Below are 14,926 nucleotides of genomic sequence, written 5' to 3' on the forward strand. Positions count from 1 at the left end.
AAACGGTTGATAATAAGAGGTTTGAGCAAAGATACATGGAAGGCATTAGAAATCCGAAGACTCTTAGGAAGAAGGAGTTTCACACATACTGGATTGATAACTTGAATGATCCTATATGGACCAATAAAACGAGGGGCGAATTTCATGGATGGAACCTTCAAACTAATATTTTTTGTGGATAACCAGACACGATCTCCAATTTTTAGTGGTGGAATAGCCCGCCTCTTCTTATCAGCGAAAGATTTATATTTGACAGATGTCTTCTTTAAACAGGTTCTAACCTGAGACCAGATATTTTTAAAGGTCTGACAAACAGTCTCCACCGCAGGAACTTGGGTGGGCGGGAGGGCAGGAAATTCCGGAAAAGACGGATGGTGACCGTAAACCACAAAGAATGGAGTTTTGGATGATGACTCATGGTACATGTTGTTATGGGCGAACTCAGCCCAAGGGAGTAACTCTACCCAGTTGTCTTGGTTGGCTGATGAAAATATCCTTATAAAAGTCTCAAGATCTTGATTGACACGTTCGGTTTGTCCATTGGATTGTGGATGGTAAGAAGATGAGAGTGCTAATCGTATGCCCAAGGTTTTACAAAGAGCTCGCCAGAATCTGGACACGAATTGTACTCCTCTATCAGACACAATCTCAGATGGACATCCATGGATACGGAAGATCTCTTTAATGAAATGTTCAGCCAGGATAGACGAGGAAGGCAAACCAGACAGAGGGATGAAATGAGCCATCTTCGAAAATCTGTCCACTACCACCCAAATAGTGTTATGGTTCTTACTAGGTGGTAAGTCAGTAACGAAATCCATACTAATATGGGTCCATGGTTTGGACGGAATGGGTAGTGGTCGCAGCAACCCTGCTGGGGTTCTGCGGGAGGATTTGAATTGCGAACATAATTCACAGGAAGCAATGAACTCTTTGACGTCTCTCCTCATTGAAGGCCACCAGTAACTTCGAGAGAGGATCTCAAAAGTCTTGTGTTCACCGGCGTGTCCAGAAAAACGAGAGGCATGGAACCACGAAAGGATTTTCCTCCTTAGAGTAGAAGGCACGAGGGTCTTCCCAAATGGTAGCGTTTTGGTGGATGAAGCAGCCAGTGAGATACATTTGGGGTCTAGAATGGTATGGTTGGGAACCTCTTCTATATCAGAGGACGTAGCAAAGGCTCTAGATAAGGCATCAGCTTTTTTGTTCTTGGCAGCTGGTTTGAAGGTAATTATTAATTCAAAACGGGAAAAGAAAAGAGACCATCTTGCTTGACGAGGGTTCAAGCATTGGGCAGACTGGAGATATGACAAGTTCTTATGATCCGTGAAGATCGTCACCGGATGGCGAGCTCCCTCCAACAAGTATCTCCATTCCTCTAATGCGGCTTTAATAGCCAGTAATTCCTTGTCTCCGATGGTATAATTCTTCTCTGCGGGTAGGAGACCCCGAGAATAGAAGGCACAAGGGTGGAATTTTTGCTGTTCCGAGCGTTGGGAAAGAATAGCTCCTAAGCCCACATTAGAGGCATCTACTTCTAGGAAAAAAGGGAGTGTCACATCAGGCTGACGAAGGATTGGAGCCGAAGAGAAGGACTCTTTCAATGTTTGAAAGGCTTGAATAGCCTCAGTAGACCATTGCTTAGGATTAGCCCCTTTACGAGTCAGGGCCACAATAGGGGATGCAATGGAAGAAAAATCTTGAATGAAGCGTCTATAGTAATTGGCAAAACCTAAAAAACGCTGGATGGCACGAAGAGTAGTTGGCTGGGGCCAATGTAGTACAGCATTTACTTTGTCAGGATCCATCTTCAGACCAACTCCGGAAACAATATACCCCAAGAATGGAATCTGGGGTAATTCGAATGAACATTTTTCTAATTTACAGAACAATGAATTTTTCCGTAGCCTGGAGAGGACTTCTGCCACATGTAGGTGGTGAGAAGGCAGGTCCTGTGAAAAAATCAATATGTCGTCCAGGTAGACGACGACACATACATATAATAAGTCCCGAAAAATCTCATTAATGAAGCCCTGAAAAACAGCGGGGGCATTACATAGCCCGAAAGGCATTACCAGATATTCGTAATGCCCGTCTCTGGTGTTAAACGCCGTCTTCCATTCGTCACCGGAACGAATTCTGATTAAATTGTAAGCACCACGAAGATCCAACTTAGTAAAAATACGGGCTCCCTTGATGCGGTCAAATAGCTCAGTGATCAACGGAATGGGATACCGGTTCTTGATAGTAATGGCATTGAGTCCACGAAAATCTATACAAGGGCGTAATGATCCATCCTTCTTTTTGACAAAGAAGAACCCAGCTCCAGCGGGCGAGGTGGAAGGTCGAATGAACCCACGCTGGAGGTTCTCCCGTATATATTCAGATGTAGCTTGAGTCTCAGGTAACGAGAGTGGATAGACCCGGCCTCTAGGAGGAGTCTTGCCAGGAAGAAGATCAATCGGACAATCCCAAGAACGATGAGGAGGAAGACGTTCAGACTGAGCTTTATCAAAAACATCGGTAAATGAAGCATATTGAGGAGGAAGTCCCGGTGGAATAGCTGAAATGGAAGCTTGCTGTACCTTGAGAGGAATGACTTGGGAAAGGCAATGATGATGACATTCAGGGCCCCAAGACGTGACTTGAGGGGTGCGCCAGTCAATCTGGGGAGAGTGACACTGAAGCCATGGAAGGCCTAGGACAATCGGACTTGTCGTAACAGGAAGAATTAAAAACGATATCTCTTCATGATGCAGGGCACCAATCTGAAGGGTTACTGGAGACGTACTCTGGGTGATGAGACCGTTGATGAGACGTGATCCATCAATAGCCGTCACAGTAATGGGAGTTTTTAAGGTAATCATTGGTAGAGACCATTGATTAACTAACGATTTGGAAATAAAATTTCCTGCTGCTCCGGAATCAATCAATGCCTGTGACTCAAAGGTCTTGGTAGCAAAGGAAATAGTCACATCAAAAGCGCAGACTTTAGATCTCATAGACGATGGAGAGGACTCCAGGGACCCTAACTTCACCTCTCCAGAACTAGTTAGGGCCTGGCATTTCCCGATCTCTTAGGGCAGGAGCTGAGGACATGAGTGGAATCAGCACAATAGATACAGAGTCTATTCTTGACTCTTCGTTTCCTCTCCTCAGAAGATAACTTGGAACGTCCAATCTCCATGGGAATCACAGCGGGTGACACTGGACGAAATTGAGGGTTAGAGCGAAAAGGTGCTTTAGCAGAAGTCGTTTTCTCAGCCTCTCTTTCACGAAATCTCATATCAACACGATGGCATAGAGAGATCAAATCTTCAAGTGACGAAGGAAGCTCTTGGGTAGTCAGTGCATCTTTAATTTTATCGGAAAGCCCCTGCCAGAAGGCGGCAACTAGGGCTTCAGTGTTCCACTGAAGTTCAGAGGCTAGGATCCTAAATTGAATGACGTACTGGCCTACAGTATGAGATCCTTGTCGCAGACGGAGGATGCTGGAAGCAGCGGAGGTCACACGACCTGGTTCATCGAACACACTTCGGAATGTAGAAATGAATTTGGCACTATCTTGTAATATCGGATCGTTCCTCTCCCACAGAGGGGAGGCCCAAGCCAGGGCTTGTCCTGAAAACAAAGAGATAAGATAGGCCACTCTGGAACGATGGGTAGAAAAATTTTGAGGTTGGAGCTCAAAATGGACTGAACATTGGTTAAGGAAACCCCTACAAGTTTTGGGGTCTCCATCGTACTTTGACGGAGTAGGCAGGTGAAGCGTGGAAGCTATAGACACCTGGGATGGCAATGGGGAAACGGAGGAAAGCACAGGAGCCTCAGTAGTAGCTGTCACCGTCTGTCCAGATGTTCCTTGGGAGGTTAATGACTGATAACACTGAAGTAACAGCTGTTGGCGGGCATCCTGTTGCTCCACACGGCTAACCAGATGTTGCAGCATCTCTTTGGCGGTAGGTTCCACATCTGGGTCTGTCATGGCCTGATCTTACTGTCACGGGCACTAGGAGTCTTTACCCAGGGATCACCAGATGGTAGGCTTACCAGAGCAATGTAGATGGTAATAGGGTACTCTGGTAGCTGGGTGATCACGGAACATGAAATGATGACCGATGAGATGCTCAGGAAAGTCTATGACTAGCAACACTGGTAATAATGAGGTAATGATACACAGCGAACTGTATGGACAAGGACACGTGAAGGTAGTCAGTGGTCTGCGATAGCAAGTTGTACCACCGCTATAGTGAGGAGGAATGTCCAACAGAGACAAGGAGGTGATGAGAGTCAGCGGTCTGCGGGTAGCAAGTTGTACCGCTGTCTGAGTGAAGGAATGGAATCCAAGTGGAGGTATCCAGGTAGTCAGTGGTCTGCGGTAGCAAGTTGAACCACTGCTATGTGAGAGGATAATGGAACAGGTGATACCGGAAACAGGGATCAGTGGTCTGACATCAGCAAGTTGTACCACTGCATATATATGTGAGGAGGTGCACGGGGGAAGACTGCAACACAGGATATATACAGGCACCTTATACACGATCCACAGTAATATGCACAATATAGGTATATATATATGTAAATGACTGATCAGGTCTGCAATCTAGAAAGTCTCTTGAAGAAGTCCAGCACAATGATAACACAGTCAATGATGACAATAGACTCAGCGGATAGCAGACTCCAGAGAGAACCAAACACAGTCCAGCAAGATATGCAATACACAGCACAGTCAATGAGAAGTATGCATACCGTGGTTCAGCAGTAGCAGTCAGATGGGATTGCAGCGGTACCTGAGCGGCTGGGGACCGACTGGATAGGAAGTCCCTGGATAGGAGAAGCAGCGGTCTAGCAGGTGCAGCGCACAGGTGAGTAGACCGACAGGGACACGAATCCACAGGAGTCAGCAACACGTGGAACTGGACTCATAGGAAACCCAGGAGAATGGAGATGATCCAGCAGAGGGTAGTGGAAGAGATACAAATCCAATGCTGACAGGAGGGTAGAGGCCAGAGGAACACGTGAAGGCGTGGAGAGAGGATCAGCAGGAGATGGACGATAGCGCTGACCACAGCGGCAGGACTCAGCGGCACATGGAGGTAACCAGTAGCAACCACAGGAACCAACAGCGATGGGAAACAGGAGTGCAGCGCAGGGCAGGAGCTGTAGATCACGACGTGTAGCAGATGGTAATGAAAAGCGGCAGTCTCGAGGAGGACACAACAAAGATGAGATGAGAGTGTAGTGCACGGAGGCAGCGGATAGTAATGAGCTGGCAGTCACGATGTTGAACACAGGCGAGTTGCAAGCAGGAGACTGAAGTGCACAGAGGCAGCGGATGGCAGTCAGCTGGCAGTCACGATGTTGAACACAGGCGAGTTGCAAGCAGGAGACTGAAGTGCACGGAGGCAGCGGATGGCAGTCAGCTGGCAGTCACGATGTTGAACACAGGCGAGTTGCAAGCAGGAGACTGTAGTGCACAGAGGCAGCGGATAGTAGACAGCTGGCAGTCACGATGTTGAACACAGGCGAGTTGCAAGCAGGAGACTGTAGTGCACGGAGGCAGCGGATAGAAACCAGCAAACAGACTTGATGAGAAGCAGGTGAGTGAGGTAAAAGCTGGAGTGCACGGAGGCAGCGGATAGCAATGAGTAAACAGTCACTTAGATGTAAAATAACGATGAAGTGGTGTAGAAGACTGTAATGCGCAGAGGCAGCGGATAGGAATCAGCAAACAGTCATGATGATACAGTTGATGGTGGAAGTGGTAAGGAACCACAGTAGTAGAAGTGGTTAGGAAACCACAGGAATCAGCAGCGCTGAATACACGAGTAATACAGGAACACCTTCAGAGACTCATGAGGAATGAGACTCCAAGATCAGGCAACGTGGTGTTGACCACAGGTGCTTAATATAGGGAGGTTGCCTGATCTGCCAATTAAGTTAAAGGGGTATACACTGAAGTATAGAAAAGGGCTGCGCATGCGCAGACCCTCAGGATGGCGGACGGCCACGGTTCCTAAATGTCCGGGAAGAGGCACTCACGGTCCGGTGAGTGACATACACATGCACTAGGATGTGATTTTCCTGGAAGCAGGGGGTGTTATATGTTTCAAATGTGGTAAAGCTACCTGAAAGTTCATGAGTGATACATTTTTTCTGATTTTGTGAGCACCGGTTTTCACTGCTTTGCATCATGATACTTTTATGTCAAATTTGGGTCAAAGAAGAAAGATGACTCAGGATAGTTGATTTTATTATTTAGAAATAATGATCAATTCTTCCTGGTGTGTATTACAGAGTATGGGGCTCATATTTCTGGCCATCTATTCTCCACAAACCTAGAATAAAAGTCGCCTGTACAGAACCTATTTTGCCATGTTAATTTTACAGTATTTGCAGGTTTCTTAATTTTTTTGTCAAAGTTCCTTAATGTTGCAAAATCTGTTTTTTTAGGTTTTAACATTTGTCCTGGTTTTTATTAATAATATTTACATCTTCTGCAGGAATATAAAACCTTGTTGTTATACTGGCTTTACGGCATTACAGGGTTTTAGCGGAAGCTTATAAATATATAAGGATGATGATGATGATGATGATGAACCTGTAGTTGACAAACCCTAAGACATTATAATGGAAATATGCCAGGATTATAGGTTTTCACAGAGCATAGGATATGGTTATAATTCCCTTTTGAACGAGGCCCAGATATCCATCAGCTAGTGAGAAAGAACATTATTTAATAATTTCCCCTCTTCTTCTAGGATCATAGTAAGTTAGTACATATTAATGAAGTTATTATAGCCTATATTATTCAAATTATTTATTCTAACATTTAATAGTTATATTGTTTTATAATATTCATATACAATTGCTTACTCTTCCATTTCTCCATTTTATTTCATCCTCTTCTATATGGAGCCATTTATCCTCAGGTAGAGACTCTTGTGCATAGAAGTAGCTTCTGTTCTTTGACTTATATATGTAATATAGTTGATTATTAAATTCATAATAATGAAACACCCAGTTTCTTAATATCAACATAGGTGTAGAGCGTAGTCGTCTCGTCTCATCAAATAAAATATTATTCCCAAAATAATCTTTGTAATTAACTTTTCGTACAAAGTTTTTTAGCTGCCAAAAACAAAACATGTACAATAAAATAAAAATAAAGATATTATAAATAAACTTTTAAGTTTCCCCCCTAGAGACAGGACAATGCAGGACCTGATTTAGAGATATCTACAACCCATTTCCCAATGGTAATAAAAAGATATCGGTGAATTCACCTGTCACATGTAAGGACGGGGAGGGTTAATGGAGAACATTACATTGACCTCCTACAGATAAGTCGGCTATGTAAGAAAATGAGGATGCAGTTCCTGAATACAGAAACAAGCAGAAGTGGGGATAAGGTCATAAAGACCAATAGATTCCATCCTCACATCTATTTCAGTGCAAATCAGTTATCAGTCAACTCCTATGTAGAAGCAAAATTCAATTACAGTAATAAGTCCAAAGCTGCAAATATGTCCTATATTCTCTAGTCTAATTATTGTACTCTAATATATAGCACAAACTATTCTATACACAAGTGTCAAAGATTCAGATAACAGAATACATGAGCCTCATTGGAACAAATGCATCTACAAAAAGTGTCATTGTACATATTGCACAAGATTCATTTCCTGTAATTGGACGTTTATTGAAGGGAATTCAGTCAATAATTATATAAACTCTCACAGGCAGATCCCTCTCTGCTCCTGTCTTCTTATCTGCTCCTACCTTGTCCAGCTGTGCATCATTGTATCAAATCTCTTGCATGTTCTTTTGTTTAATACCTTCCCCATTATGTTTTATGTACAATATTGTGCATTATTTCATGCTATTCTTGCATTTAAGCTTCTTCAATATCCTGTAGATTTGCCTATGCTTGCATGGTATGTTCCTTAAATTAAACAGTATCAATAGGGAATAGGGTGCAATGGTCAGGGTGAGAATTGGGACAGGAGGGGAATATGTGCACCATGTACCCTGGTCTGCAGACAATTCGCTGCTTATAATAAAGTTGAAGATTTGTCGATATTGGTAAAACATAATTCATGAATTCATATACCTATTGATATATTAGAGCATGTCTCCCAATAGTTCGATACAAAACCGTCAGTAGCAAAAATAAATGTTAAAAACAAATCGGAAAATTAACCCTATTTGTATGCAAGTCTCTAGTGCAATAATTAAGATGTCCTCACAGTTCGCTTCACCCAGGTATCACAAATGTTTATACAGTTCTTATGCTATTACACACGGAGGTTCATTACATGTTTGGGAGAATCAATTTAGTTTCCAGGTGTAATTTCTATATGCATATTAGCAGACTAACTACATGACTGGCATTGTATTAGCTTGCTGGCAGCCATCCGTTCTTCCATTATTATGTATACATGCTGTCAATTTAAATGACCATCTATATTATTTCTGTATATATACATGATTCTATACATGCTTCTATTATTTCTATATGTGCAAATGTGTCTATTACCAAGTGTAATTGCATGACCGATATTATGATATCATGTTTGTACATGTATACTGTGAATTTATATATTTTTAAATTGTTTTGTTTTATATCCACAGATCTTTTTTCCATTTTTTCCCATTTATTTGTATTTTAGAAGGTGGTTTTTGTGCACTGTTGTGTATATATATTATTTTCTTGATTTTTTCATATGGCGAGTCCAGGTTCCCTTCAACAGGCGGCCTTGAACCACTGTCACACTCATCGATGAAAGTTTTTTTTTTATCATTTACCAACAATATACTTGCCTGCCGGCAACCATCTGTTCTAACAATATTATGCGTGTATGCTATCAGTTTCAATGAACATCTATATATATTTTTCTGCATATTATTATTATTATTATTATTATTATTGTAGATTTGTAAGGCGCCAAAGTGCTCCGCAGCGCCGTACAGTAGGGGAAACAGTACATACATAAAACAGGGACATACAAGGCAGATAAAACAAATGCAGACATGAAAACAAAGGGTATAAAGGACCCTGCTCATTAGAGAGTTTACAATCTAAGTGGAGGAGGGCACAGCTGAAACAAGAGGAGTAAGTGTGTCTCAGAGTGGAGATTGGGATAGTTGTGAGGGTGCATTTGTGTGAATAGTGTTATCGAGAATAAGGTCACCTCTAATAAAGAGATGGGTTTTCAAAGAGCATCTAAAGATTTGAAGGCTGTGGCATAGTCTGAGCATGGCAGGGAATTCCATAAGTGGGGAGAAGCACGGGAGAAATCTTGTAGGCGGGAGTGAGAGGTGGTTACCAGAGACGAGACAAGGCGCAAGTCAGAGGTAGAACTAAGAGGGTGGGAGGGAGAGCATTTTGATATAAGATTTGAGATGTATGCAGGGGTAATGTTGTTGAGAGCTTTGTAGGTAAGGGTGAGTAATTTGAATTTGATTCTGGAGGACAAAGGGAATCAGTGTAGGGATTTGCAAAGTGGTGCAGCAGATGTGGAGCGGTGAGAGAGGAAGATCAGTCTTGCAGCAGCATTTAGGATGGATTGAAGTGTGGATATATGGGTGTCAGAAATGCCAGATAGCAGGAAGTTGCATTAGTCGAGACGGAAGATGACGAGAGAATGGATAAGAGTTTTGATAGTATGTTGAGTATAAAAAGGCGGTAATCCGGCAATGTTTTTAAGGTGGAGTCGACAAGACTGGGAAAGAGTCTGGATGTGAGGAATAAAGCAGAGGGCGTGGTCAAGTGTGACAACAAGACAATGGGCTTGGGAGACTGTGGAAAAGGTGTTGTTATTGACAGTGAGGGAGATTTTAGGGCAGGTGGTGACTCTGGTAGGAGGGCAGATAATAAGCTCTGTTTTTAACATTTTGAACCTTAAGTAGCATTGGGACATTCATTTGGAGATTGGATTCCTAGTTGGATGGACAGTTGGTTACAGGAGACAGTACGGAAAGAGAGAGGTCAGGCAAAGAGATATAGATTTGGGTGTCATCAGCATAGAGTTGGTATTGGAGGCCGAATGAGTGAATTAGTGCCCTAAGAGAAAAGGTGTACAATGAAAAAAGTAAAGTACCAAGAACAGAGCCTTGTAGGACCCCAACAGATAGTGGGTGTGGAGGGACGGATTTCCAGAGGTAAAAAAACTAAATGAGCTAGATAGGAAGAGAACCAGGAAGGAACTGTCACAAAGACCAATAGAGTGAAGGGTGTGAGGAAGAAGAGGGTGGTCAACAGTATCAAAAGAAGCAGAGAGTTCCAGGAGAATGAGTATGGAGAAATTACCCTTAGATCTTGCAGTAAGTAGATCATTGGTCACTTTTGTGAGAGCAGTTTGGAATTGTGGAATGTTGGGGGCTGAACCCTGATTGCAGACAGTCAAGAATGGAATGAGAGAAGAGAACAACATCAAATGTTTTTGATTGATACAAGTGCATGCCTGGATAAGCAGACTGATTTAGAGCTATTGACGCTGGACACTATCGGACAACATTCTATAAGCGTGTATACCATCCTATCTCTACCCTTGTAAACGGAAGCACACCAGATCGGGGCCAGTAATATTATTCGGCTGCTGGAACTTCATAGGGGAAGCACCTTCCCTAACAGCCTGGATGCCCCTATTTTGCAGCATTGATATTACGAGCACAAGGGATACACAGTGTCCATACTATATTTCTTCTATTACACAAAAGTATTGTCTCTGGATGTGCGATTAGCACCGTCAGTAGGTGCCAGAGGTTCGGGTGAGACTGTCCTACTTACCGCAATCTGTTATCTGCTGGTTGATTATCTCCGAGACTGATACCTTTGGTTGTCTGCACATGTCCAGGATTATAGACTTTTTACAATGTGTACTGGCCACACAATTTGGATTTGTGTCAATCTCCACAGTGAGGATTTTATTATTAAAGGTTGATTATTTACACTCTGTGCTATTTCTGAAATTTCAGACTTGCATAATACCTTATATATTAATATCCTTTTTTAGAGGTAGTTTTTATATATTTGTAATTTTTTGTGTATGTGGAATATACTTTTAGATTATTATAATTACATTGGTCACAATAAATTCATTTTATTTCAGACAAAGCCCGCCATCTTCTATTTATTTAGTTATTTTGTATTTATTAGGATTGTTTCCCTCTGTGCACCCGATTTGTTTTTATTTGGTTTCTTTTTATAAGGATTGGCACCCTTGATTGGGGTTGCGACAGAGAACAGTTCCTGTTTTTTTAAAATTCACACTCCTTTGGGCTGGGAGCGCTCAAGATGTAATTTGATCTTCAACCTGGATCGAGAGATTGTTTCTTTAGAAAAGGTGAAATGAGCGCATGTTTAAAGCAGGATGGAAATGTGCTAGTGAAGAGGGACAGGTTGAAGAGGTGCATTAGAGGTGGACATTGTCAGAATTGGTTGGAGTTACTAACTAGTATTGGCGCAACTGTGCAAGGAGACGCAGAGTCTAATGCTATCCACCAGGAACCCCTTTATGTCATAGTCCACACAGTCCTCTGAGGGCACTCCACGGTAGGCATACACTGCATGCCCTTGCAGTATGGGTAACAAATGCTTGACCCATTCCACACTGGGAACAGCATTTAGTCTGCAGGTCCTTTCAAATACTTGCAGTTGCTTTTCAATATTTCCAGCTCTATCCTCAAATTTAGGGCAAGATAAAGATGATAATGATCTAGGGGCTATCTCCTCCCTGGGCCACACAGCTGGTGCCCTTCCCTCTTGGATTCATGCCTGGATGACCTGCGCCCTCTCAACTTCAGTTGCTTTGTCCCCTAAGGCCGCCAACTGGATTTTTAGCCCGGCGGTCCTGCCCTCTTATTAGGACAGAGGGGCTGGTTCTCCCGATAATATCCATTGAGAAGACGGCGCTACTCTCTGGGGGTCTGGTGCACTTTGCTCCCAGTTGTCAACAAATCAATACATGAAAAATAAGAAATACATTTACACATCCAGCACCGGAACTTAAGCCTTTCAGCGATGCGAGCCAGTTACTTACCAGTGCTGCGGCACCCATACATTAAATATATTATTTCATTTACTATACACACTTAAAATACAAGTCTATGAGGCGCCGGGGGTTAACACCGTATTTCAACACCTCTGACGCTGGGCATTAACTCTCCCGGCTCCAAACACATTTAAAGATGGCTGACTCACATGTGCAGCAGCCAGAACACTGGACCTGGCCACACTGGCTATCCTGGCTCCATATTTTTTATATCATAGCTTAACCTAAATGTTACGACATCAATAAAAATACTTTTCTCCTTTTCTAGCAACAAATTCTTTTCATCCACTATTTTCCTTATGACCGAACCGTCCTGCTCATAGTTGTGGGAAAGCAAATAATTTCATAGCATCCATGTTTTTATAGAAACAAGATAATAATTCAAAGGAATAATTTATAAAGCTCTTAATTTCTTAATATTCTCAGTTTGTATGCTTAATCTGAAAAATCTATTAACCCCATTGAGATGGTCAGGATAATCCAAAAACAGATTGTTCCTTGTTTTCTGGTTCCGCTGTATTTTTTCTGTTTTAGCTTAAAATTAGATTTATAAAAAAAAAATGATGTCTTAGGTCTCCAATTAATGTAAGTAAAAACCAAATTAATATTCTTATTGTACTTCTTTTTTATAGGGAGTCCGAGAGGATACATCGGTATGTCCAGATTAAGAAATAATCAGAAAACAGCCATAGTTGAAAGGGGATCCCACATAATAACCGGATAGAGGTATATTCCTAAGAGAGTTTACGTCACTATACAGAAATAATACGCTTTATATTGCAATGTGATTATTACAACCCCGTTTATTGGGGTTACTTCTAGAGGGGAAAAGGCATAAGATGGATATGAGATGACACCTATCCTTATTTGGGTATTTTTATAAGAACAATTTGAGTTTGAAATCTACATTTAATCCATCTGGGTTTAGAGTCTTCAAATTAAAGTTCCAGCTAATTTTGGACTTTGCTAACAAGCTTGTCCTATTCCTCCAATTCCCTGTGACTTGTTCAATAGCTCTAAAACTATGTATTGATCGGTCACCATGACAACATTACTTTAATCACAAGGTTTAAATATTACTGTTCAAAAAGATTCTTTCCCTGAGTAAACTATTGATTTAAGCAAGTTGTTGAAGTTATATAATTTAAGTGTAAGTTTGTAAGTGGAGAGACAAGTGAGAATCACCTTTAGGTGATCAGCATCATTGAGGGCTCTATTTAAACCCCTCAATGTATAATACTCTCCCACTGCCTTGAGAAAGATGTGCAGGTTCAAAATGCACTCGTTCCTTTCTTTACCGCCCGTGGAGGGGACAACTCAGATACAGACCCCAGGGATACTAACATCCATTCATGTATTTGAAATGATCGCTTTGTGGCAGCCAGAATTAGAGATACCCCCATTGGGGTATCTCTGTTTTTTTTTATGCTTTTCATGAATGTTTTTATGTAGGTGCATAAATAAGACATTTCTAACAGCTGAATGAACATAAGGTAACACCCGAGGAATACAATCTTCTTTTGTTTCCTTCTCATTGTGCCTGGAGCTGGGAAGGAGTAGGGTCAATTCATTTTTAAACTCTATACCTTTCAACACTACAATTTTTTTATATTTCGCTTTTTTACTTGTGTGGTATACCTATATGTATCAATTTTAGCGCATACCAATAAAAACAATATGTATTACGTTATTACCTATACGTACTTGGAGTGCTTATTTAGGTCATTAATCTTTTCTTTTCTTTGGACTATATGCTCATACATATGACCTTAGCACTCCCTCACACAACATAATATATCTACTAGTGAGGTAGGGTACTATCTTGTGCGGAGCGGTTTTTCCCTTTACCCTTTCCCCATTTCTCCATGACATCACAAGGAGTAAAGAGGGTCTGAGAGGACTAAACAACACATAAGTATATAAGTAACGTTGGACAACAGGAAGAAAGAAGAAAAAAAGAAACATTTACAGTATAATTCATATCCTTATGTGACCTTCTATGAAGTAAGTGCACATACACAGGAGGAGCGACAGCGTTAAGAAAAAGAAAATCATCTACCGATATTTCTGAGACAGTTGTTTTGGTAAATTAATATAAATGAACACATTATTTATTGGTTACGTGAGGACTTTGTATAAAAAATCACTTTGAATTTTACTATTTCATATGATTCATATTGAGCAACAATTGTTGTTTTAAGAGAATGGGGTTTCAGAGCTCATTTAAACTTGCTGAAGAGCGTTATCCCAATTTCTGGTGCTGAGCAGCTGGCACCAATTTTATTAAGGACATTAACTATAAAAGATACTCCAGCTTTAGTCTCATCCAATTTAAAAGTCTTTCTATGTTGATGCTGTTGTCCCTACTTTTGATCCCTGCATTGCCACCAGTCACAGGGATACATTGCTCAGAATACTAACTGCATGGGTTACGTTACATGTACATTGAATCGCATGAATGTAGTATTATTATTATTATTATTATTATTATTATTTACCTTCTCCCTGTATCCAGAACTTATGGATACATCATGATTCCTTTTCAGAAACAGATCCATGTCATGGAGAGCGTGAGCTAGGATATGTACTGCAGTATACACGTAGTTGTTCATTATATTATGTAAATGAGCACTTACTTCCGGAATATTTGTTATTGTGCATTTATATGCAGAAATATTTAAAGCACGACGAAGTGAGAAGTTTTGTTCTAGATCTAAACAATGAAACCTTAAAATTGCTGTAAGCAATGGATCAGTCGGACGGTTGTTCAGATTTACACTCTTTATAAATTCCACAAACCTGGGGATATATTTATGAGGTTGTGAAATACTGAAACTACAATTAACTGTCTTCATATAGTCATTTCCAAA

At 41.3% G+C, this 14,926-nt stretch overlaps 1 protein-coding gene across 1 annotated transcript in view; it reads right to left on the reverse strand.

Moving 5' to 3' along the window:
• Positions 1-14,661, reverse strand: part of LOC142103698 (vomeronasal type-2 receptor 26-like) — a 41,603-nt gene extending 26,942 nt beyond the window's left edge. The window contains exon 1 of the mRNA XM_075187828.1: positions 14,555-14,661. Coding sequence (XP_075043929.1) covers positions 14,555-14,614 — 60 coding nt within the window. The 5' untranslated portion in view covers positions 14,615-14,661. The remainder of the gene's footprint in view (positions 1-14,554) is intronic.
• Between the last annotated feature and the right edge of the window lie 265 nt (positions 14,662-14,926).

The sequence above is a fragment of the Mixophyes fleayi genome, chromosome 1 (assembly GCF_038048845.1).
Source record: "Mixophyes fleayi isolate aMixFle1 chromosome 1, aMixFle1.hap1, whole genome shotgun sequence".
NCBI lineage: Eukaryota > Metazoa > Chordata > Amphibia > Anura > Limnodynastidae > Mixophyes > Mixophyes fleayi.